Source organism: Manis javanica, chromosome 2 (assembly GCF_040802235.1).
Source record: "Manis javanica isolate MJ-LG chromosome 2, MJ_LKY, whole genome shotgun sequence".
NCBI classification, from domain to species: domain Eukaryota; kingdom Metazoa; phylum Chordata; class Mammalia; order Pholidota; family Manidae; genus Manis; species Manis javanica.
In genome coordinates, this window is record NC_133157.1 from 150,031,190 (window position 1) to 150,056,827 (window position 25,638).

At 40.5% G+C, this 25,638-nt stretch overlaps 2 protein-coding genes across 11 annotated transcripts in view; one reads left to right on the forward strand and one right to left on the reverse strand.

Annotated features, from left to right (window-relative positions):
• The window catches only part of CLVS1 (clavesin 1), a 146,662-nt gene extending 127,997 nt beyond the window's left edge, over positions 1-18,665 (forward strand). Inside the window, exon 6 of the mRNA XM_073229589.1 lies at positions 18,530-18,665. Within this exon, the coding sequence (XP_073085690.1) occupies positions 18,530-18,617 (88 nt within the window). The 3' untranslated portion in view covers positions 18,618-18,665. The remainder of the gene's footprint in view (positions 1-18,529) is intronic.
• ASPH (aspartate beta-hydroxylase) overlaps positions 18,185-25,638 on the reverse strand; it is a 223,489-nt gene continuing 216,035 nt past the window's right edge. For all 10 annotated transcript variants that reach the window (XM_073229585.1, XM_073229578.1, XM_073229576.1 and 7 more), the window contains one exon: positions 18,185-22,470. In XM_073229585.1, the coding sequence (XP_073085686.1) occupies positions 22,320-22,470 (151 nt within the window). In that variant the 3' untranslated portion in view covers positions 18,185-22,319. The remainder of the gene's footprint in view (positions 22,471-25,638) is intronic.

Genomic DNA, 25,638 nt, shown 5'->3' on the forward strand with positions numbered 1-25,638 from the left:
TTTGACCCCCCAGAACCCACAGGGACATGGAAAAATTGAAAACAGAATTGGAGCTGTTAAAGGTCATGTCTTCTGGTTTCCCACCCATACCATGGTCTGTTCTCTAGCCCAGGCTGTCTGCCCACAGCAGGGCAGGCAGCTAACGGGGTAGGTGTTCGCTGAGGCATGGCTTTAAGAAGGACCTCCTTGTTTTGAGCCAGATGACCTGGGTTTGTCTTCTGGAGCAGTGCTGTAGCTGCCGGTGGGTAGATGCTGCTTTTACTTCTAATTCCTGCCATAGTTTCCAACAGGTTTTGGGGGCCATTTGAAGTCAAATGGGCTTTTGTGGAACGTCCTTGGGAACTAACCACTTTTTACAGTGTGGCTCTGAGCACAAACGGTGTCTGGAGTGCAAGCGGCTTGGGACAATATATTCTGGCATGTGCAGAGTAAAATACAGGATGTATGAAATTCTCAGTGAATGTGTGGTTCTAATGAGCTCTTTTTCTTCCTTTTTCAGATAAACTTGATTTAATCCTTAAGCAAAAAACTTCTAAAATTAGGAGTTAAGATGGAAATTAAACAGATTCTCTCAATATTAATCTGTTCTTTAGTATAATGATTCCTTTTTGGGCTTTTGAGTGTGTAGGATTCTCTGTTCTGATACTAAGGGGCCCCAAGTTTTGTATTTTTAATTTCTTGTTTCTGTTTTTAATAATTTAAATTCTATTTCCTTGCTCCCAGGCCATCAGCTGTGACTTTCTGTTCCTAGAATAATGTTTATCAGAGACATTCCATTTCCTCCTAATTAACTCCTGGAATACATTTTGGGCTTGCAGAGTAGGTAGCCAAACTTATTAAAACCATCTAACAAATAATAGGAAGGAGGATTTGTATCAGTTGTGATTATTTGGGCTGTGAATATGACAAAACTCCAACTGAACTTCTTTAAACAATGTGGAAAATTTGTTTTTTTCCCATAATGAGAAGTCACAAAGTAAGGTGACCCCAGGAGTGTTATTCTGGGGGTTCAGTGGTGGCAAACAGACCCCGTTCCTTGCCCAGTGTCCAGCAGCATAATCAGAGACTTTTCAGACAGGAGTTCACCCCTGCGTGACATGGGCAGGAGGACGCCGAAGCCGAGGAGCTCCTTGCCTCCTGCGGAGGAGAAGGGAATGGCTTGGGGCTTGGAACCAGCAGCTCTGCTTCAGGGTTGAGGGTGAGGACCTGACATCTCCCCCCAAGGAAGTCAGTGCTTGGTTTTGTAACCAGTTTGTAGATTTTGTGACATCTTTTTCAGTTATTAGACTTTTTTTTATTAATTGCTTTCTGGTTCTAGACCTTATCTCTGATAAAGTAATTAAAATGTGTATAAATATTAAAAAGGCACACACACACACAGCCGCACACACAAACACACTATCTTAAAGTAACTACTGCTGGATTAGTCATTTTTGAAGAAATGAGAGTTTAAAATACATGTTTCTATTATACATGGAACATGTACATATATACTTGTATAGCTATGCATATATTTGCATATATACTTATATGTAAATATATGTATATATTGAAATATATGCAGACATGTATACATTCACACACATATAGATATGTATATTTTTAAGATTACTGCTAATAAACCTCATGTAAATTTTATCCTGAGATCTTGATCCTGAGAAAGGAGTTAGAGCTTTTCCCTGCAGCTGGAGCCAACAAACTGCAGGGGTAAGGACGGTTTGGAACAGTGCTGTAAGATTTCTTTACATGATAGATTTCTCCTAACAGTTAGCCCTGACAGCAGCTATTGACAATGGAGTTGATGATCTCAAAAAATAAACAGCTTCTCTCCTGGCATTTCTGGGCAAAGGTAGAAGGGAGGACTCTGAGAAGCCAGGTTTTGTGCCATCTCTGAACACATCACCGAGGCAGGGAAAGGATGCATTCGATTTTCTAGGCTTAGGGCACGTGGTTGCCCTGCTAGAGGCGCAGTGTGCTATCCCGGACTCCACAGGATTGTTCTAGAAGAGGGAAGAGGTGCAGCCCAGACCAAACTGTGTGTCCCTTCTGTATGGGAAGGACGGGCAGTCTCTGTCAAGTAGACCAGGGGGAGAAAGCATATACTTTAGGCCATCTTCCCATTGGTGCTGAGTACAGAGAGCGGTAAGAGCTCTACCGCTGCAGACAGCTTCTCTGTCTGCAAGAGGAACATCCTCCACAAATATCATGTGTACACTATTAAAGTTGTATCTAAGCCTGCATTTTATCTTTCCCTCTGTCATTAGGACTTAGGACATTTTAGAGTCAGAGGTCTTTAGAGGTCATGTGGGTGTCATCAGCCTTTCCACCACCATGGAGCTCTTCTATTATACCCTACATGGGATATGTAGATATACATAAATATTGTCTTCTGAGGACACTGCATTTATTAAGTAATCACAAGTTCACATTGCCATGATATAATAAGTGATATTCTATGAAATTATCCTGAGATCATGAATTTTAATAACAATGAAGTTACTTCATGTTTAATTTAAATTTTGGTCTTACAGATGGTGAATTTCTATTAAGTTTTGTGGAATTTCAATAATAATGTAAAAATATCTTTCTCATCCCCTTGCCCATTACTGCTTATGTCAGGTAGCTGGGCCTAGGAGTCTGGGGATGTTTTTGGACAGCCATGCTGCTAGCTGCTTTCAATAGCATGGTGTCTTGCACATTGCAAATGTTTCATACACACAGAATGTTAATTTTGAAGATTAGCAAATGGTGCCCAGATGTGCCCTTTTTTCACTGGTACTAAGCTTTTAAAAATATTTTTCTTCCTCTAAAGACCGAGATCATAGTCAAGGTCTTGAGAAGTCTTACGGGGTTAAAGGCTGTGTCACCAAAGCTGTTTTGTCATAGGATTGTGTCCGTATGCTTGTTTCGCAGAGATTAGAATAGGAAAAACACTGCTTCAGTGTTTAAAATGGAAAATCAGGAAACTAATTTAAGTTCTGGAAACCCAACTGCTCTGCCCCTTGACTGACAATTTTCATCCTCATTGTTTCCTGGAGATCCCTGAACCACGGGCTCAAATGTACCCTTCTGAGTTTTGACTTGGGCTCAATCTGTCATCTCTGCTGTACAAGGAAAGGGATTTTTTTCCTAAGGTACAGTCTGGTATTGCAATCTCATTTGGCTCATTAATTGCCCAAATAAACATTTATGTCTCTGAACTGAAAGAGAAACTCCAAGCATGATGATAGTGGGCTGTGGCTCCCTCTCAGAAATCCTGGAATAACCACTTGCAGAAAGCACATTTTTCCCTTCCTACTGCAGCTGGTGAGCTGAATGGCGTTATCACTACCCAGCCCCCGGCAAGCCCCACAGGCCCACAGGCTGAACGAAGTCAGTTTGAAAAAATGCAGAGATAGAGTGATTTTGAAGATATACAAAGAGGTTTTTCTCACTTACAGGATCCAAGGCAGGCAGCAGTGGCCATGCCCACTCTGACCAAATGCATTCAACAAATGCTCAGTAAGCATTTCCTCTGCTCTGAGGCCACAAGCCCCCATCTTTCATAGAATCAAAAACCAGGGTCAGCAAAGCTCTTCAGTGCAAAAGGTGACAATATTGCATGACTCATGCAGAAAAGCACAAACATAACATTTGGTTATTAATTCTGCAATTAATTTGGTAATTAATTCTGTTTCTAAGTTGGCATGACATAGTCATGGTTCTGCTGACTTTGCCGTGTATTTACATGTAGAGCTGTTTGTTTTCAGGTTCTTTTATTTTTTGTTTTTTAGCTATAAGATAATACCATTCATGTAGTCAAAATGGTCAATTCTTGTACTTTCCAGAAATGCCGGCATTAGTCTTCGATGCAGCCTGATCATAGACAAACTTTGGCTGAATATTTACAATGATTCCTGCTTTCATTTATTTATTAAACCTTCAGCACTGATAAGGGATTTAGACAATTATTTGTAGAAGAGGAGACCTAGAGCCCCAAGCTGCATGTATAGGTGCACCAGTAAAGCATGGCCCCAGCTGTCAGAGAAACGATCTGCCCTACCCTGTATGCCAGGTGACTGGACGGCCAGTGTTTTGGGTTCTCAGCCAGCTGTACCTTGGCAGGGTTACCTTTGATCCTTTTGACCAAATGCCTTCATCCTGATGTTCCCCAACACCTTTCCTAGATCCCACATGGAAGAAGTTTGAAAGCTGTCATAGAGACCCTGTGAGCTATCTGATCTGAGGGGCAGGGGAGAAGGTAGAGGAACGTCTGGACTGAGTTCAGATTTGTGAGCCAGAGGGAAATTTCAGGCCGTGTTGTTCCATCTTGGCCCTGCCTGGGTGGTAAGCCAGTATAATGGTTTTCAGCTGTCAGCAGAACTGGCTGCAACCTTGATGATCTTTCAGCATGTAGTCCTCCTTTTATAGGGTGACTATATGCGTCTGCTGGAGAACTACTCATTTCCGGCAGAAGTAATACATCATCATGAAATACAATCCATAGGAAAAAAACGGGGCTGGGGTGGCAGTGTGGGAACAGGAGGACCCTTGTCTTCTGAGTAGTCAGGGCAAAAGGGTTTTACTGTGGCCTGGGAACAGATGTTGAACATGGATGGTACGTTCAACAAAAGCAGGGAATGTATCATTTCGTAATGAATGACCCACAGTCTCTGCTGCCCTTGGTCTTTGACTGGTTTCCAGCTCAAACAGGATTGAACTTCTGAGTTCTGGGGTGTCACTCCTACTCAGGAAGCTATGGCCTGACATGTCATCACTTCTATAAGCAAAGCCTCCTGAGTAAGTTGTAAGTGCCCAGTTTCATGTCGGTTATTGGATACGGGTGTGTTTCATAGATGCTGACAGGAATTTGTTAACATTTCCTAAAGAACAGAGAAAAATAGCTGGAGAGCCTCATCTTTATTGTGCATCTGGATGAGATGGATTTCCTGCTTCTATACATCTTTCTTTTCTGGGGCAGCACCTAAGGGGCCATTTCCCTCCAAGTACTTCCTAGCCATGTAACATTAGAGTGAAAGAAAAATCTATACAATGAATTTGGTCAGTAAGAGAAGGAAGCTAGATAAACTGCTGTGTACAGGGTATGTTCTCTCTGCCTTCTTAAAGGAATGACATGAAAAATTATAAGATAAAGAGTTCTGAGCTCCTAGCAGGGCAGTGAAGTAGGGCTGAATGAGAGGGAAATGAACAGATGTGGGTGAGCGACTGCGTGCAGTTGCCAGTGCAAGCTGTGTGCTTATTCACAGGGCATGTTCTTAAAGTGACTCTTGTTTACTGAAGCACCATGGTTAGATGCAATTACTTGGAAAGAGAGATGTAGTTTCAGCAAGAAAAACAAAACACATTTATTTCCTGTGACCACATTGTTGTTGGTACATAAACATAGTGCCCAGCTCCAATAAAGCGGGTGCTGTTTGTGACAACCATCTCGCTGACACTGAATCTTCCTTATAAGCTTCAATGATCATATGTATGAAAACAAATATTTGACATAATACTTCATGAAAGTTTCTTTGCAGTGTCATTCTTAAAAGCAGCGCAGTGCTTGCCTACAGAAACACAGCTCCTTTCTGGTTTAGGTAAATCTTATACATTTGGGCTCAAGGTGTCCCACCTGTGGGGCGTGAGTTTTCACGTCAAGGCCTCAGATGAGCATTGTTGAGCTCACAGCATCTCGTTGGGAACTCCTTCACAGCCCCACCTCGGATGCGGATGTCTGTGTTCCTGTATTGTGGTGATAAGCCCCACTGAGCCTAGATTCACTGCTCTGCTGCTTTTCAACCCCAGCCTCCAGGGGACCACGCACGTGGCACAGCATCCGGCTCACGCCCTGCTTGCTTCAGCTTTGTGACTTTGAGGTTGTGGGTACATTTTTCTTTTCCTCTCTATTTGTTTCTCCCCCCCTGCCCCTCCAATCTCCCCTCATCAGACGGGATGTGGGTTCTGATCACTCTTTTCTGTTTATTTTTCTAGTTACGTGACTTTGGGCAAATCATTTAACCTGAGTCTTGACTTCCTCACCCACGGGTGTAACCTCAGGGGTGGCTGTCAGAGTCAAATGGCAGCAGGAGGAGACAGTAAAGTGCAAAGCACCCAGAAGAACAGTACAGAAAGAGCACCTCTCTTTTTACCCCAGCATTGTACATAGGATTTCCATTTTGTTAGAATTTTGATTACCTTCCTAATGGAAGCTTCTCGCTAATCCTGACAATGTCAAACCCCTACAGAGAAACAGCAACAAGCAGGCATGCTGACTTGCAGGGAGATGCCTGTGAATTACTCAGAGGTGAGATTTATGTTGACCATTTCTCTCTTCCTTGCCTTAATTTATGCATAGGGCCAGTGTGGGCCTTTTGTATCTTCGGAGCCCCACACCCAGAATGTGGCTAGGCATGGTGGGTGCGGGGCACTGAGGCAAAGCCAAGGAGAGGGAGGGATCAGCGACCCTGCCTCTCCTCCTCCCTGTCTTGCAGTGGGCCTCATCTTCACGCAGGCCCTGGTCTCCCACCACCATCGCATCCCAGTCAGCCTGCCCTCTTTGTCTTGGACGACAGTTACATCTTTATTGGTCTTTGCTAGTGTTGCTCCTCTGATATCCATGGAGCCTTGGGTATATTAGCCAAGGGGACAGAGTGAGCATTTTTGGAAGTCTGGAATGGTGAACTCCGCTGACCACTGTTGAGATACCACATAAGATGAAGCCTGAACGGGTCCACTGGGCCTAGTGACTTGAAGGTGATGGAGTCACATGGATGGAGGTGAGAATGCTGCAGTCTCAGAAGTAGATGGGACAGAGAACAGGAACGATTGTTTTGTAAAGTTTGGCTGTGAAGGTGGAGATGTTTATCTGAAAAAGCATGTGAGGATCCAGAGGGTTTTACGGTAGTTGTTGTGCTGTTTTCTTTTATTTTCTATGTCCTAGTCTTCCTCTTCTCTTCCTCTTCTGCCTTTTTTATTGAAAATGGAGAAGGGAGGATATTTCAAGGCCAATAGCACACATCTAGTGAAGAGGAGGAATTTGAAGACATAAGAAAAGGAATCATAGGTAACAGCAAGCAGCTGAACTGGGTTGGGAGCCAGCCCAGGTGGACAAGTTTCCTGCCTTTCCAAGGTGAGGGATCTCCCCTGACAGTAACCAGACAGCTAAAGGCAGTGGTCTGACACTGGGGGCCCCATGCGTCTGTGGGCATCTATTTTCCCCACGAAGTGGTGTGCAGAAGGCAGTTTGGGTAAGGCTGTACAGAGGGGCAGGGGCCAGGGTCTGTGAGAGTCTGGGAGGACTTGAAATTGTTTTGAGGGAAAGAGACAGTGGAAGGTAGTTTTAAGAGTTGGTAGGGGTGATGACTGGGTGTGCAGTCATCTCCACATTCCTGGGGAGCATAAGCTGCATGTCTCATTAGCTCCCAAGCTGACACGGAGGAGCCATGTAGTGCCATGTAGGCCTGGGCTTTGCTGGATTTTATTAAGGAGCTAAGTGTGTGGCCATGTACTCTCAGCTTGTAGGGAGGGGAATGAAGCTAGGAGGGGCCTCATGCATAAGGAGACAGAGGTGCTGACTTGTGGGGGCTGTGTAACGAAGCAAAGGTACCTGGTCACTGAGCAAAACAATTGTCTTGCCAATGAGTTTCAGCCCCCGACAAGTTCGTTATGGATTCAGTGTGACCAAAGAAATGACAGTAGAACATTCGTGGGGTGAAAGGGTTATACCCAACTTTATTTCCATGGTGGCAGGTCAATCACTAAAATCTCCTCCACTCATAGAGAGTCTGCACGCAGCAAGCCAGTCTCTGCCTCTGCCTCTGGGCCTCTCTGCACAGTCATCCCACACAGCCATCCTCTGGGCCTCTGTCCTCGGCACTGCCACCACTCCAGCCTCTGCTCTGCTCTCCTGCAGCCTTGCAGCCCTACCACCATGTCTCCCAGAGCTCTGGGTGGAACTCTTTATATAGAGTCAATAGCAAAGTATTGCTCACATGTGTGTAGTGACCTAGCCAACCTGGGCCAGGTGAGAATCCTGGCCACAGGTACTTTCATTTTATCCTCAACGATCTAATGGAATATGCTGAGGAGTCCATTGCCCTGAGCCCCAGCTCTGAATTTTGACATATAAGAAAGAGGACAAATGGTGGAACAATACTTCAGAGGAGCCAGAGGCACTGGAATCCACAGGTGGGGCTTAGCTTTGGAAAGGGGTGCTCACGGGGCAGATAGCATGTTTGTTTTTGCTTAGTTTTGTTTCTTAATGCCAGACTCAGAGGCAGGCTCAAAGTAAATGTCCAATATATATTTTGGAATGAATGAGCAGGAGACAATAGAAATATATTTATAAGAACTCACCCACCTCAGGGGTTTATACCCCTGGTTAGTCTTTGGTGTTTGATTAAAATCATAGTTCAAGCCACAGATCTGGATGCATTATTGCAAAATCTGTCTTATGTTATTTTGTAAATCAGCAGTACCTTTATTTGAAGCAAAGTAAAACAATGATCCATACTGAATCACAATAACCCTTTATAAAGCTTAAATTATAGACATGCAATAACTTCCAAGTTGCATAATGAATTGCAGTGTTGAAGATAGAGGAGCTGAGATGGTATCTGTGGACATAGAAATGGAACAATGCTTTCTTGCCCCTCATGGAAGATAGAATGAGGGGGGAATATTAGGCCCCACCACAGATACACAGCATTGTTGGAGACTCATGTTTGTGCAGGTGCGTCCTCGCTCAAGTGGCCTGGCCTGGCCTGGCCCTCTTCCTCACATAGCCCTGATCATTTGCTTCCCAGCACTTCTCACTTCCCAGCTTTTCCCATTTGCCTGTGGTTCACTGCCTGTGTCAGCCCTGCCACCCCCCAGCCCTATAACCAGGAGCTCATCTGATTGATTCAGTCCTGTGGCCCAGCACCCACACAGATGCCCAGTGTTGAGAAGGCACAATTCTGACTCTTGGGGGGGTTTCCATTCTGGGTGCAAGTTATTCACTTGACTACTGAGTCTTGCCATACTTTCCAAACTGAGCGTATAAACAATCGCAGAAATGACAAGCAGGTATTTTTAGAGCAATTTCTGTCTCTTTCATGTGAGATTTCATGAAGCCAGTGATGTTTTCCCTCCCTCATTTAGCATATACTATATACTCAAAACTTTTGGAAGGATTTATTGTATGACATGAACATTGAATACAGATGCCAGACTGGATACAGATGTTTCTGGACATATTCTGATGGTTCTTGATAATTGAGCCTTTCAGGTTTTGAGAATTCTTTTTTTTTTTAAAGATGTTTTTAAAAATAGATTTTAAGTAGATACAAATAGGTTATTATCCCATGTTACAGATAAAGTGTCTGAAGCACACAGAGGTTAAATGACTTAGCCCTGATCATAGAGCTGGTCAGGGTAATATATTGTGAATTAATTTCTCTTCATGCCGAGTCAAATGCTCTGTCTCCTTTATCACATCTGTTATGCTCTTTGTGTATTCATTCCTTCGTTCATTCCACAAGGGTTCACACAGCATCTATTTTGGGCCTTTGTCTTTGTTCAAATGGTTGCAGCTGTTTGGATGTCTGTTCCCAGTGCTGCCAGCCCCAGTTCTACCCTGTCTTAAAAACACAGTTGAGAAGCAACTTCCTCCAACATACTTTTTCCATGCACTGTGCTATCTCCAAACCCCAGTCTGAGTGGGGAAGATACAGATACTTATGGAGAAAATTGATATTCAGGGTAATACAGCAATATCAAAGAAGACCTATTAACATACTGCCATTTAGATCCACTGGCATACTGTCACTTAACTCAAAAAATAGACTTCTGCAAGGTAGTTTTTATGGAGAACACTAACCCTCCTTTTCAAACGCAGATGAGTCATCCTGATTGTCTCAGCTGTTGGCAGCTTCTGGCATTTCTCTACCTGCTTCAGAACATCATATTCTAGTTCTACCAAAGTAACTCCACTGAGGGTGTGCACCACCAATTTCAGAGGGAGGAGAATGAGGAATAATTAGGAATGTTCTGAAATTGACTGGCAGCTCTTTGTGCCAGACTAATTCTAATAAAAGATGGCTCCATTCAAAGGAGGTGGTGCAAGCACCTGCAGCCATTTGCTGTGTCACTATTTTAAGTTATGATTGGTAGTAGGAAAATGCCTCTCCAGAAATATATGCATTTTAAGAACATATTAATTTAAGGCTCCTCTGACCATTTCAGAACACCTGAATCCGCACTGAATCCCTACTGATGGCATTGTGCTCCATTCCTCAAAATTTTGTCAACCTACACAGAATGTGGACTGATTGCAGGGACAGTTGACAGGTTCAAACAGAGAGCAGGCCCTAAGATGTCTGTAGATCTCAGTCTGATATGTAGTTCCTCTGAAGTATTTGAGCACAACACTGACTAGTTATGACCATGATTACTCTCACATTGCAGGTGCACTAGGGCGATTCTGCTTAAAGAAATTTTCTTAGTAAAATTAAAATCCTTTTGTAACATAAATAATCTGCTCTTCCAATTCTATTTCCCAATTCTGCAGTCTTCTCTTTGGTTTTCTTCGAGGGGTGGACATGGGCTAGCTCCGTTAGCAGACGAGGCAGTGCACAATGCCTGGAAAATCATAGGGAAGAGTTAGTAAAATGGTAAATCATGACCCTTTGAAAGAGCTCCAAACACTTTGTTACATCATTATCTCTCATAGCCCTGTGGAAATTATGGTAATGTCCTCTCCGCATTTTACAGATGAAAAACTGTGAGTTAATATGACAATATGCATAGATTCGTAAAGAGCAATAAACTTCCTTGTAAATAAATTAAGCAGAAAGTCCAGGTGCAGCTGCCCCTTTCTGCCATGGCCTTCGTGGTCTCCCTTCTCCCGTGCCTTCCTCCCCATTCTGCATTCCTGGACTGACTGGCCTTTTGGCCCTGAGCTCTGTTCTAGTTACATCTCTAATGCTTCCCTTCTCCACCCAAAGTGACTTGCCATGTTGACAGATTTTGGAAAGGTATTACAAACTATCTGAGCAAATGCCATACTTTTAGAAGAAAGGACCTTGAGGTATTATTAAATTCCCTCCTGGTCATTACAGATGATGATGCAATTGTGTAACCTGTAATTCTTAAATGCTTTTTTCAGAATGAAATTCTGCTATTTTCTTTTCTGATTTCATTCACTATGCCTAAAAGAACATTTTTATAAATACTTTGATTGTTTTAACGTTTGGAGTAATCAATAACAATAGCAGAAATGCTTCTCTGAGAACTTGGATATTACCAGTTGCTGATATATTTATTCATATCCTTTGGTTTCTTGCCAAGTTGTAGATATTTCTTTTACAGTATAGTGTAGTGTTTAAGAATGTAGATTATAGAGTCATATTTGGGTTCAGATGTTAGTTCCACAACTAACTATGGAATCTTTCTCATTAGAATTTCAGCAACAACAGTGATACTCAGAAAACTGCTTTCATGTCACATGGGTTTTGTGTATGTCAGTGGGAGAATTAAATGAATTAATATGTGGAAAGAACCTAGAACAGTGAATATGGGCAAATGACAGATAACAGTGTTGTTGCTGAGGACCTTTATGGTGACTATGAACTTCTAAATGAGGATTAGTATATTACTCTGGGCTCAGCCACAAGGGTGATGGAGTAAATGAGGCTCTAGACCAAAGCTGTCCAATACAATTGGGGCACATACTTAATATTACAAAAGTAGCCATATTATAAAATTTAAGAGAAGCTGGCAAAATTAGTTTTAATGTTTTATTTAACCTAATGTGTACAAAAATTATGATTTCAATGTATTATTTTGAAAAGTGAGATATCTTACATTTTTTTTCTTCTTCCATACTCAAAACTTTTCCATTTATGAAATCTGGTGCATATATTACCTTTACAGCCCATCTTAATTGAAACTGGCCCAATATCAAGTCCTCAATAGCCATATGTGGTTAGGGCTCCATGTCTAGTTCTGTGTCCTTATGAGTCCTATTTCACAAAAGTGACCTTCTGAAGGTACATGTGTTCTCTTGACTCTTCCTTGTTAAAAGATTGATCTGTAGTCATTGTCCAATCAGTTAAATGGAAATATGTTATGTAATTATTGAAATATAGTTGATATACAGTATTATATTAGTTTCAGGTTTACAGCATTGTATTTAATGATTATAAATATTACTAAATGCTCACCACATTTATATAGATATAGAAATACATTGCACATTTAAATTGGAGTTATAGTACAAAAGGGCAACAGCTGAATTCAATGTTTGGCTCACTCTAAAAGTAATTCACTTAAAAAGAAATAGAATGGTTATTTTCTTGGATCAGTTTCTTTATGTTTCCAGTTCAGTAAGCCATGGCAAACTGTTTTGTCAAAGTAGAGTGAAGTTTATTTTTTATTTGTTCACTTCGTAGGGAAAAGGATTGCTGCTTTGCATGAGTAATACTTGGGCTTATCTTTAAAAAACATTTATTGATTTATGATCCATGATTAATTTACCTGGTTCAGTAAACACTAATTGTTCTCAGTCAGCATAATCATGTTTTCTGCATGGATAACTGATTTTGAAGCACTTGGTAGCTGAACAGAAGAATATATGTTTTATATATATATTCCTTAAGACTCTTTATCAAGGGCATTATTGAAGACATTATAGTAGAAAGAAACCTTGTATTGCTTTTCCCAGTTGAAAATAACTACAAATACACTTCACTGAAAGCTACATAAATGTTAATCAGAAGGAAATTTTTGTTACTTCTGAAAATTATGAGGTACAAAGAAAGGTAATAAGGTTAACTCTCATGTAGAATAGCCTCATCCCTTATTTTGAATTTCCAATTTATTAGTCTTTATCCATTTTGAAATGTTAGTCTTGCATTTAGTGTTAGGGTGCATGATGCACCAGTCCACACAATTCTCTTATAAATTTTATAAGCTGGCTGTAGGAACTTTGAGTTGAATTCATGCTTTTGACTCAAAATTCCCAGACCTTAATTTTTTTATCTGCAAGTGGGGAGGAATACCAAGAGCTAAAAATTAATGAACACCAATACCAAGCTAACACTGGCCTAAATACTATATGGGCCGTAATTTACTTAGTCTTCATAACACCATCTCCCATGTTGTAGACACTATAACATTCTCGTATTATATAAGGAAGAGGCATTTGCCCAATATCGCAAAGTGAGTGGTGGAGCTGTTACTGGTGGAACACATTGCATTTCCCCAATTCTTATCTTCTCAAAGGAAAGAATTCAATCAAGAGACAGACTTAGGACAGTTTTAAACAGCAGGAGTTTAAGCAAAGCATAAATACACTCTCAAGAAGGGTGGAGAGTGGCCTGTCTGCAAAGCAGAAGCAGCATTGCTATCGGGGTTAGGTTGGCTTTTATTTTTTCTTAAGGTGGCAGGAAGTCCTGCCCTGCATTTTCTGTCCTCTGATTGACAGCTGTAGGTTATATAACCTTTTTCTCAGTGCACAGGCACCTTATCCATAAGTATGTAAGGGAAGCCTTAGGGGCATCAAAACCACAATGCTAATTAGATTTAGATGTTATTTTAATGAGGTGGGTTTAATTTCGCAAAAAATCTTCGGACCTTGCTTATGCCCTGTAATCAGGAACCTCTGGGGTCCTGGGCCTCTTGACAATCTAGGTGTCCTTGACTATGGAACTGGGAGCTAGAGAGGGCTTAGGAGCTGGCCAGGGAGGAATCTTCCTTGGTGATGGGCTGGCCCCTTTCTCCTGCTTGCATCTAACTAACTGCCTGCTCTCACAGAGCCATCATTCAAGTCCAGGCTGGAGCTCCTGGGGAACATCCTTGTTCCTTTAAGTTACAGAGAGAAAGAGAGGCTGAATAGAATTACTTAGAAGAATTCTTTAAAGATATCTTTTTTAAAAACCATTTTATTTTTCATTTAGAAGTCTTTGTGTAGGCTCGTTAGGGTATTAGTGCCAGTCCACAAAACCAAGCCTCTCGTTGACTTTGAGAAGTAAAACCAGGGCTATCAGTGCTTCCTGATGAAGTGAGTGGCTTGGTCTCTGGGAAGCAAATGGGTGGGAGCTGAGTCCAAAGATGGTCTGACCAAATTGCCTCTGAGGCTCCTTATCACTCACACCTTCTGAGTCTTGGTGAATGCCTGGGATTGGAGGGTGGAGATTCCTGTGCCCTTATTTGGGGCCCACATAGTGATGGCAGCTCATTAGTAAGACTGTGTGGCAGTGGCTGTAGGGATAATATAGCTTAATTAGGTTTTGGAAATAAGCCTCTGAGATCAGAACTCACCCAACTGTCAGTCTATGCGGAATGGACTAGCTCATGGTGAACATTTTCCATCTTTATTTTCTTTCTAGAATTTAATTGCATTTGGCATCAGTAAAAATTAAACCATGGCTACAGGTCTTTGATGATCTGGAGTGGGTAAAGTTCCAAATTTTGGAGACAAAAAGAGAAGGTAGAAGGTATAAAGGGAGAGGGAATGGGAGAAGGGGAGAGAGAGACAGATAGAATTGGGGGAAGGGAGGGAGGAAGAGGGACTGATATAATAGCAGGAAAACAAAACGTGGCTATCAAGGCTAGAATGAAGGCTTTGTCAGGGTGGTCTGCCATGCCACAGAGATGATGATGGCTGAAACAGCTCAAATCACTCCCCTGACTGCCCTTGGAGTTAAAGTGGGTTTCAATGCTGGAAAGAGGACTCCAAAGAAAAGTCTGACATGTTTATTTTAGCAGAAGTGTTAAGCTTCCTGTGAGAAGGAAAAGCCAGTGAATGGGGAGATAACCACCAAGAGTGATCTGGACAAGGAAGTCGAAAGGCAAGCTGCTCCTCCACAGCTAATGCACTAAATGCACAATTCCTGAACACTCTGTTTACAAGTGGTAGAGACATTTTATCAGTGAGCAGTTGATCTGTCTTCTCAGATACTGTTCCCAGAGAGTATGTTGACTCAGCTAAATGGACTGAGGGCAAGATTTAAGAACGGTGTTTCTCTTGGCTTCCTTTACATATACTAGACTTTTTAAAAAGCATCATTTGCTTTCTCTTTTTCCAGTGAATTTCAAATATAGCATTACTGAGATCAAATGTCCATTGTGACCAGGTACATGTAATTATGTCACACTGAAAGTAGAGAGGCTGTGGTCATCTTCTCAATCAGGGAAAATGTAGACAAGAAAAAAAAATGTTATGTTTGGTTCGCACCTGCCACTCACCCAAGATTTACAGTTTAATGGCTGCATTCTGTGTTCCTGCTGTTGCTACAGGTATTGAAAGAAATCAGATAGATCCAGATTAGACCCCAAGTGGAGGGGCAAGTCACCTGAACAAGAACTTCTGAGGATATCACTGTGTGTACGATAGCTCTTCCCTTCCTTCCCTTCCGGAGCAAATGCCTCCCCTCCCCAAACACCGGCTCTCTAGGGGCCTGTCATGGTGATGCCCCATCTGTTCCTGGGTCTATGGCTGGGTAACTGAAGTACTATTCCCACAAAGAGAGGAAGGTTTCTGAGTATTTGATCGCAGTCTCATATAGCAGGAGACACTCACAAATATTCCTTACCGTGAGTGAGTGAAAACAAATGATTTTCATTTGAAAATTCAATATTTGAGAATTTTTTTTTTCCCAAAGTGGCTCCCCAAAACAGGGCATGGAAAGTTTGGAAACACATCCAAAACTCATTAAAATTGCAGTAATTTGGCTGGTAACAATTTAAGATCCAAAAGGATGGAGGAAAATGTGAGCCAAATTTAAAAAGTTAAAACAATACTCAACCACATATCTTCAAGATGGGAGAGAAACAGTTTAATAACATCATGTGTAAATATAGCTATATTTTCCCTTGGTTGGTTATATGAGTGCCAGAAAGGCTAATGCAATTCTGGAAGAATTTCCTATGCTTCAATAGGAGGAGTATACAAAAAAAAAAAGCAATAATTTCACTCTATTTAAATATTTAAAGGCATGGTATATGGACAGGATGGATTACTAGTATTCTTGTGGCTCCAGCAGACAGACCAGAAACAGTATACTAAACTTGCAAAAAGACAGGTTTGAGTTCAATGTAAGGAAGAACTTCCTAGCAGAGTTGCCCTTCAAGGGGCATGGAGAATAGGTTTCTCAAGGATATATTCAAGAAGAGGCTGCAAGACTCCTTACCAAATACTTCCTGTGGGGTTAATCCAGGTGGGTCACTAACGTCCCGTCTAACTCTGTGGCTGTGATTCACTTCCCATGTTGTAAAATAAAGCCAACTTACATGAAAGAAGAGAAATACAGTTTAAGGTCTCTAAAGTGGAGTGGCCTCCAATCTCCCAGGGCATTAGGGCAAAGCAGTTAGGCAGCTGTCCCAGGTGCAGAGGGAGCTGCCCTACCGGGGCAGTTGTGCTGCTCTGGGTTCTTCATGTTTGTGTTTCAATGCCTTTTGTGTTTTTAGCTTTTTTGTTCCTTACGTAAATCTAATTACCATCCTCCTCTTTACCCCAAAGCCTCTGACATAGAACCAATCTGTCCTTAACTAAAGCAAAGAGAGAAACACAGGAAATGTGTTGAACTGAGCTAAACTACTACCTAGGGGATTCCTCTGCCCTGTTCTAGGGGTAAATGAATCCATGTCACTTCGAAAGGTTAGGCTTGGTACCTAAACTTGGGCCATTTAACTGGATTGATATGGAGAGTAGAAGCCCATTGTTTTGAGACAATTGTACTGATTTGCTTTTTGTATTTTATGCTTTCTACAGTACCTACATATCTTGAATAGAGATAAGAATCTGAAGCAGAAAATTATTTTTACAGTGAGGTAGAATGAACACTAAATATTTCAGCTAAACAGCTGCGCAGCCTTAGGTATACCCGAGTAGTGTGTGATGGTGATAAACCTGTCCTGTTGTCTACTCTATTTGTGTTGTTTTTCCTATACTTGATTTTTTTTGTCCCTATAAGATGGAGATAATAAGTGAATAAATATGGAGACAATGATATCACAACTCCTTAGGGTTGTGAAAATAATCAGTTCATACATGTGAGAACTTAAAACAATACCAGGTGAATATAAAAAAATACTCAGTGTTATTATATAGTGTTTAGGGTCCACAGGATCACCCTCAGGTTTGATAATTTGCTAGAAGGACTCCCAGGACCCCGAAAAGCTGTTATACTAATGGTAGGATGGTTTTACAGCAGAAGAATACAGATTAAAATCAGCAAAGAGGTGCACTGTGTGGAGTCCAGGAGCACTAGACCAGTTGCAAACTGCCCTCCCAGTACTCACACAGAGCTTAATTCATCAGTGATACGTGACAATACGTGCAAAGTGTCACCAACTAGGGAAATTCACACATGCCTTGGTGTTCAGGTTTTTATTGTTGTGAGGGTGCTCTGTTCACATAGGCATGCAGTGTGTGTGACTGACCTTGGTTACTGTCTTCTGCTCTTCTTCCTCCCCTGTAAGAGGGCAAACTGATGCAGTATGACACAAAGCTCAGGCATTCACTAAAAATCACATTGTTCGCATAAACTATATGGCATGACCCAAAGTCTCAGGTACACAAAGATACTTTTTATCAGGCAACATACTCCAAGAGTTCAGAGGAGCCAGTGCAAGGACAGTCCAGAAGGACTTGGAATGTGGAGCGTTTGGGCAACTCAAGCCTACTGAGTTAATAATTTACTGCACATATATGCACATTTTGCTTATTTGAACAATTCAACCAGTTTCTTAATGTTTTTAAATTTCTCTTTTAGTTTGTGAACATTTATTGAATGTCTACTATGTGCATAGCTCTGATATCTGTCTCTATAAGCTGGAAAATAATTGGTTTCAATCCAAGTTTTAAAGCCAAGATATAAACTTACTACTCCAGAATGAAAGGACATGTGAAAAACTAAAGGTCACTACTATCACTACAATAATGGCACTAATAGAGTGTTCCATAAATTTTAACTGTAATTACATGTCAAATTCTTCATGTCTATTACTAGTTTTAGTCCTTATCAATACCATGGGAGGGAGGTGACAGTACTTCTTTACAGGTGAGAGAATAAAGGTCCCGAGAGTGTAAGAACCCCGAGGCTCCCCAGGCAGCCAGTGAGGGGCAGAGTTGACATTTACCATCTGATTCCAAAGCTCACGGTCTTCACATCATACACAAGTTTCCTATGACTTTGAAAAACAAAGGCTCTGAAAAGAATTTTGAAACATTAAAAATCCAACAAAATTTATTTGAGTTTATACATCTCGAGAGCCACAGAATGTTTAGACACCAGAATTGTGGCTAGAACATGTGCTCCTTTCACCAACACAAGACATTTCAGAGAAGATTCCACAATGACTCTCTCCATAAAAATATGGTGTAGAAGACACAAAAGCAAGGAAAACAGAGTTAAACAAGGGGAAATATTATATAGTTATTTTGAATGTCTTGACTTTCAAGACTTTCAAGGGACACATAATGTCTGAATGCCCTCCAAAGTTCTAAAATTGTTGCCATCATGAATTGTTTGTAATCATATCTTTTTCCTTCCCCTATTATTAGGTCTCAGTCTGTGGTAGAAGCTGGGACCCTGAAACATGAGGAGAAAGGAGAGAATGAGAACACTCAGCCGCTCCTGGCTCTGGACTGAACCCCGGTCACCCTGTGTCCCTGCATAATGCCAGCCATCAGTGGTATCAGCCAGCAGGAAGCACATGTGCAACGACTCCCCGACACATGTGCATTCAGTTGACATAAGGCCCTCCACTCCTGCCACCTAGTAGTGACTGTCACCAGCTGTTGGTCTGAGCAGCCAAAATTGAACAAAAGAGTTGAGAGATGCCTTTTTTTTCTCCATGATGGGTTTAGAGGATGAAGCAAGGCATTTATGTAAACAAGAGTCTGCCCTCCCATGTTTATGGTATTAAATGAATTGAAAAAAGAAAAACTAAATTTCATGTACACTCTACATTAGGATAAGGATTTTTCTGAGACACCGTAAGGATGCCTTCCCCCGGTTTTGCAATTTAAGATTATATGCATTTCCAAGTAGATGCATCAGAACTAAACTGTGCAGACACAATCGTCAAATTTAATGTAGTGCAAAGCCCCGAGACAATAGTATCTACAGTAATATCCATCCTTATTGAATTATTTTCTTTGACCTCATCACCAGCATCAAATTTTTCAGCCTCAGATGTATGTGCACATCTAGTTATTTGCTGAGTTTGCTTATTTTGATATCCTGCAAGAATGATTTTTATGTTACATCTGTCAGGCTACCAGCTGATGATCATGATCTGACTTTAAAGGAAGGCACACACAACTTGAAGTATGATTATTTCAACTTAATAATGTGACTTCCCATGGGCAACATGTATCTGCAGAGGGAGGGTGAGGTCTCACTGAAAACACATGTCAGTGATTAATTAATCCATTCAAACTGCCTCACTTAAGTCATTACGGCAGAAAAATTCTACTAAAGCATTTAACCCCCCACCCTCGCGAAACCAGTAAGTGTGAAGAAGGGACCTGGCTGTTGCTGAGAGGGTAGGTGTGAACCATGGAGGAAGACCCTTATGGATGGCTAAATATGCAAGAACTGAAAATAACAGATTAGGAATGCAGGATAAAATGCCAAAGATCATTTTATTTCTCTGTCTATTCTCTTCAGAAATGGAGACACCCGACTATCCATTCAAAGGAAATTAGATACAAATAAACAGATATCATAGGATATGATATCCTTACTTGTGCCATGTTTCCCCAAACCAACTGTATGTTCCTATTTCTTCTTCTCTCAGCCATCTGCATGACATGGGCATTTATTAGTATGACCAGTTGGTGCTCAATGTCAAATAAAAAGTATTTTAGTTGATAATGGGAAGTAAAATATGATTTTACATCGTAGTTTTTGGGAGGGTTAGTTAAAAAATTCAAAGAAACAAGATGGTTCAACTGGCCATAATCACCCCCAACAGATACTAGTACTAAACTTAACTATTTATTACATCTCTTTCTCAATGGATGTAGTGTTTTAATTTTTTTCTACTGGTATAAAATAATAAGAGGAGTCACTTTTGTATTCCACCCTTGAAATAAAATTGAAGTAGAATTAAAAATATTTCTCAACCAACTGTATCACAGTATAAATAAAACCAATCCATTTTGTGTAACAAAACAACATTGAAATACTACCACCAGTGCAGTGACTGAAACATTTTTCCATATTCCATGACATAGGGAAGGAAGATGAAGAATTAAAGTGAATTAGATAATCCATTTTATTACTTGGATTTATAAAAGAGTTCTGGGTGGGATCCAAGGCATTAAAATGCTATTGGAGTTGATTAAAGCCAACACTTTGCAGTGGTGATAATAATTTTGGCTTTTCAATTGGCAATATTTAGTAGTGACCTGATTTTAAATACCGTATTATAAATATTAAGTTAAGATTTAGATTTTACTCTATTCCATGGTTTCATTAAGTGAATGTAAGCTGATGGTTTAACAGTGACAATTTATACTTTGAATTTCTTTATGTGTATGCAATATACATACAAGAACCAAATTCAGTAAGGGACATGAATGTTACTACATGGGCATTGGATTGGATTGTCCTTTATCAGTCATTTCTTCTGTTCAATAAATACTGAAGGATACAAATACCTTTTTATGTTTTAAAAGCTTGGTTTTTCCTTCTGACTTCAGTAATTAATTTTGATATTTTTCCTCGCATGCTTCTTGATCTATTTTAGTGGGATTTTTAAACATTATCAACAGAGAATGGGACAGGATAAGTCTTTTGCAAATTCTTCTCCTAGAAGCCAGTGTCTATAAGGACAAGCAAGCAGGGTCCATTTCAATTCTGAAGAATGGTATTCTTTAAATGAGATAAAGAAAGCATCTTTGTCCTTACATGGAAAAGAAAGCCAAGTGTTTTCTACCTGTGAATGAAATTTGGTAACCTATGTGTCATTTCTGCATTTTTGTTCATGCTGGCTTAAAATTCAGGTGCATGAATATCATTACATTCTTAAAGCTAGTATTTCCAGTTAGCTTTGATTTAAAAATGACAAAATTTAACACATTAATACTCTTCTAAACTAATGACTTATTCACCTTTGGAAAGAGCACGCAAGACCAGTTTTCAATTGTTATTTCTAATGCTGTGGATAATAGTAAAGCTAAACAATGCATAACTGCTATTTCAAAGTGATGTTTAAGTGACAGAGGTTTCTCAAGCCAGTGAGGTGGAAAAGTCTTCCAAACTTTCAAAGAGGAAGGCAAACTTAAAACCAGGACAACAGTTTTGGTATTCTGTGTTTTCCACTCTTCCATCCTTCATATTTTACAAAATTGTGATGGGACACTCACATGGACCTATAATACACAAAGACTCTGGCTGCTGGCCCTCTCTCATAGATGGCAAAGAGGCCAAGGAGCCAGATATCCTAGCAGCCACCTGTCTTCCTGATAGGGACAGAACATTTTTGCTCTGAGAAATTGTACCTTTTCTCCCCCGCCTGAGTCCTAATTCTTGACATTAACAAAATTTACATGTGGCATTCTTATAACTCAATATAAAATGATTCCATGTCTCTTTTCAGTGTAAAAAGTTCCTCTTAGAAAGAAAAACAATTTTGACAGTATCTCCACCATTCACATAGTAAGGAGAGAAATTAATACACTGGCTCATAACGAAGGTAAAAAAGCAAATAGACTCAATGGGTAGAGAGCAGCACTGTTCACAGACATTGGCATAATTACATTTTCTCCTTTGTATTAGGAAAATAAAATTGCTTCCTTCATATGAGTGTTTTTTACTAAAAATAATTAAAAGAGGGAAGTCCAAGTTCACCAGGAAAGTTGCCATTAAACAGCTAGAAGTAAAGCATTTACACAGCTTGCTATTAAAAATAAACAAAAAAGTAGTGGTGTACAATGACAAAATCGTCTAGCTACCCTATAAAAATATAGTTCCATAGAAAAATTACAAACTAAAGCAATCCATTCACAGTTTCTATATATATATTCTTATTGTACACTGATTTAGGTCTATTCTAAGTGGAAAAAATACCTTTGGCTGACATGGTAGAAGCTATCGTGTATCACCTGAAATACGGGCATCAGCTCAGGACTGCCAAGGGTGAAAGGCAGCAGGGCATTTTCTAAATACCACAGCATGGAGAACACTCCCTTCGTGTCTTCTAATGCTAGAAGGAGGTTCAGAAGTTTTCAGACTCTGAATCAAGGGAATTAAGGGCCTTGGACTTGGAACTTCTATCCCCGCAACCAAGGAGACAGAACCAGAAAGGCAGCCTCTTTCCAGTGTGTCAGCCTGCATGACATGTTAAATGGCAGGAAGGCTGTGTCTCTGCTGGGGTGTCAGCTCTGGGTGCCACACATCCACGATGAATATCAGCCGGAAAGACGCAGCATCCTGCCACACCTCGTGCTCAAAGGAGTCATCAAAGATAAGCACCCTGCCTTCTTCCCATGTCCTGGAACAGAAAAACGTTGATTTACATTGTGGTTCACATGCCTGAGAATCAATTCATGTCTACGTGCAGGAAAGCCTTTTGTGATAACCTTTGGAATACGACTAGATAACTGAAACACAAGGCCAGGATTTATTCTTTTGTTGGTGACTAAGAAAGCAATTCAGGACTCATACCATGAACATCAATTTCCAACACTCAGCACTTGAAGGTGTGCAAAGGGCAGGGACCTGGTGAGAACGGCATGCTGATCTTGTCCCAGGCCCTGCACTTACTCCTGGCCTGAGCCTAGGTGAGGCTTGGTTAGTAAGGCTAGCATTCCAACACGTGCCCCAGCCGGTCCTCCCCAGGGTGACTTCCTGATCAAGGATTCTGTGGTATCCTCCCTGGCCTTTCAGAGACTGGTTTAGACTGATGGGTGATGACTCTTAGGCATCTCTATGCCCTGCAGGATAACTGGCACAGCATTAGTGCACCTCTAAATGAGTTTTTCAACCAATTCCATTTGCTAATTTCCATTTGATGAAAGAAAGTTCCATTTCATGGAAGGGCAGGTTGGGAATGGATTTTGTTTACATTTTTGATGTCATCTGCTATGCACGTGGGTTGTCCATGAAATATTTTAAATTGGGCCTGCAAAATATCCTTCAGGGGCTTGAGCAGTACTTCATAAAATATCTGTATAGGCACTAAGATCTAAATGTAGTGTTAGCCTCAATAAAACAACTGAGAGAAATATGGCAGGGGAAATTACATAATGCTTTTCAAATCCAAAGAATATTCATTAATCATGCTAATGTTACTTTAAAAAAAAATATACATTAACTGTCAACATACTAAATACTAAATTATGTTTTTAAAATGAAATTTTTACTATGGAATTTTCTTTAGAAATTAAAATTCCACTTAAGCATTTGAAATTTTACATCCTGGATTGGCAAATCATTAAAATTACAGGATGGAAAATGCTAGCTTGATAGTAAGTTACTGCCTTATCATAAGGAAGTTTTCCTTAGGAAAATAATTTGTATCTTTTTATGTTCATTACTAAGTGATTAACAAATACTAAATTACACAATATTACATATTACTGGGTTTCTTAACTTCAGCACTATTGACATTTTGGGCCAGGTAATTCTCTGTTGTGAGGGGCTGTCCTGTGCTTGGTATACATTTGGCAGCATCTCTGGTCTCTACCCACTTGATGCCAGTAGCACTGTTCCACCAGTGTGAGAACCAGAAATGTCTCCGGCCACAGCCGAAGGTCCTGGTAAGGAGATGGGAGGCGCGGGAGGAGGGTCTCTCAGTTGTATTGAATGAACCTGACAATAACATCTCCAAATTATTTAAAGTAATTGATAAAGTAACAAATATTTGCAAGTTAAAAGTTCCTTGAAGTTGGGAATCCGATCTCCCATTTCTGCTACCCTTCCCTCCCCGCTGCCCCACCTTGTATGCTATCTCATACATCTAGCCTGATGTCTTGCATTTAATAACCATGTGGGGCTTGACTCTTTGATAAAATTTCTTTTAAGGTTCAAAGAACTCAATTGGAGCTCCATCCAAGTGTAGCAAAGGACAGAAATATATAGACTCAGGAGCCAATGACAGAACATGTATTCATTACCATACAAAATAAAATTTGAAGAGAAAGACAAAGTTAAGAAACAAAATGAAAATGATAAGAAAACACAAGTAAAATGATCTATAGCTTATATAGTTGGACTGCCATTTTCTAGGTCTTAGCGTTATCAGTGGGACAATGCCCTGCCAGTGGGTACCACTGACAAGTCGACAGTACAGGTAGAAGATGGGGGTGGGGAGAAGTGTATTAAAAGAGAAAGACAGGACAACCACACTCAGAGCAGCATTATTCCCAGTACCAAAAGGTGGGGGCAACCCAAGCATCTACCGATAGATAAATAGATAAACAAAATATGGCATATACTCGCAATACTCAGCCTTAAAAAAGAAGGAAATTCTGACAATGTTACAACAGAGATGAACTCTAAGGACATTATGCTACATGAAAAAAACTAGTTACACAAGGACAAATAGAGTATGATTCCACTTACATGTGGTACCTAGAGTAGGCAAATTCACACCATACACAACGGTGGGGGGCTGTTGTGCAGCTGGTACAGAGCTTCAGTTTTACAGGATGAAGAGCTCTGAGGGTGGGTGTTGGTAGTGGTAGCGCAGTAGGAATGTACTTAATGCCACTATACTGTATGTCCACTTAAAAATAGTTAAGATGGCGCTGTTTACATTATGTGTATTTACCACAATTTAATAAGTAAAAAGGGAAAAGCAAAGGGGAGTGAACACATGGTAGAAGAGAAAAGGGGAGAGAAACAGCTCAGCGCAATGGAGAAGTTATGGTCTCTGAAGGGGAGATTTCAATTCATGACTCTGGGACTTAACTGCTATGTGACCTAGGGTTAGTAACTTCGCCTACATGAGCCTTTATATCTTCATCTGCATAGCTGATGTGAAGATTAACATCTGTTGGCACATGGTAGATAGTCAATTAATGACAGAGAATATAAAACAGAGGAGGAAAGAAAACATAGAACAGAAAAGAAAAAAGATAAAGGTGCTAATGTTGGGAACTGGTATAATGTTAGCAAAAATTACCTTGGCATCACTCCCTATGAATTTGCCTTCATTTGAGAAAACTGAAATGTCCAAGGGGGTGAGATATCAAAGATCTTTAGGAGAATCTGTGAAATATGCTGTGTGCTGCAAAGACAGGAACTCTCCATGTTTTTTCGAGTGGCAGAAAATCTGGAACTGATCTAAAGTACTGGAAGTAACATCTAACTAAATAGAAAATTCTAGGCTGTACAAAATGACATTTTTCATTAGATTCTGGTGGGCATAAGAAAGCCAAAGATTTAGGAATGATTTATAGGAGAAAAATCTTGAACATACCATTCATTACCTTAAATTCCCTGTGAATTAGGAAAAGCTTTTAGCGTTCAAACACACTGGTTCATTCACAGAACACCAATGCCTATAAGGGTGGAACATAAGTTACCACTGCTTCGTGGCTTTTCAGACATTGTAAGTCAAGATGGACTAAACATTTGATTGAACAATTTTTTTTAAACAAAAAGTCTGTGAGGTATTCCAAAGGGCTGGATTCCTTTTGGGCCAAAAAATTCTTGG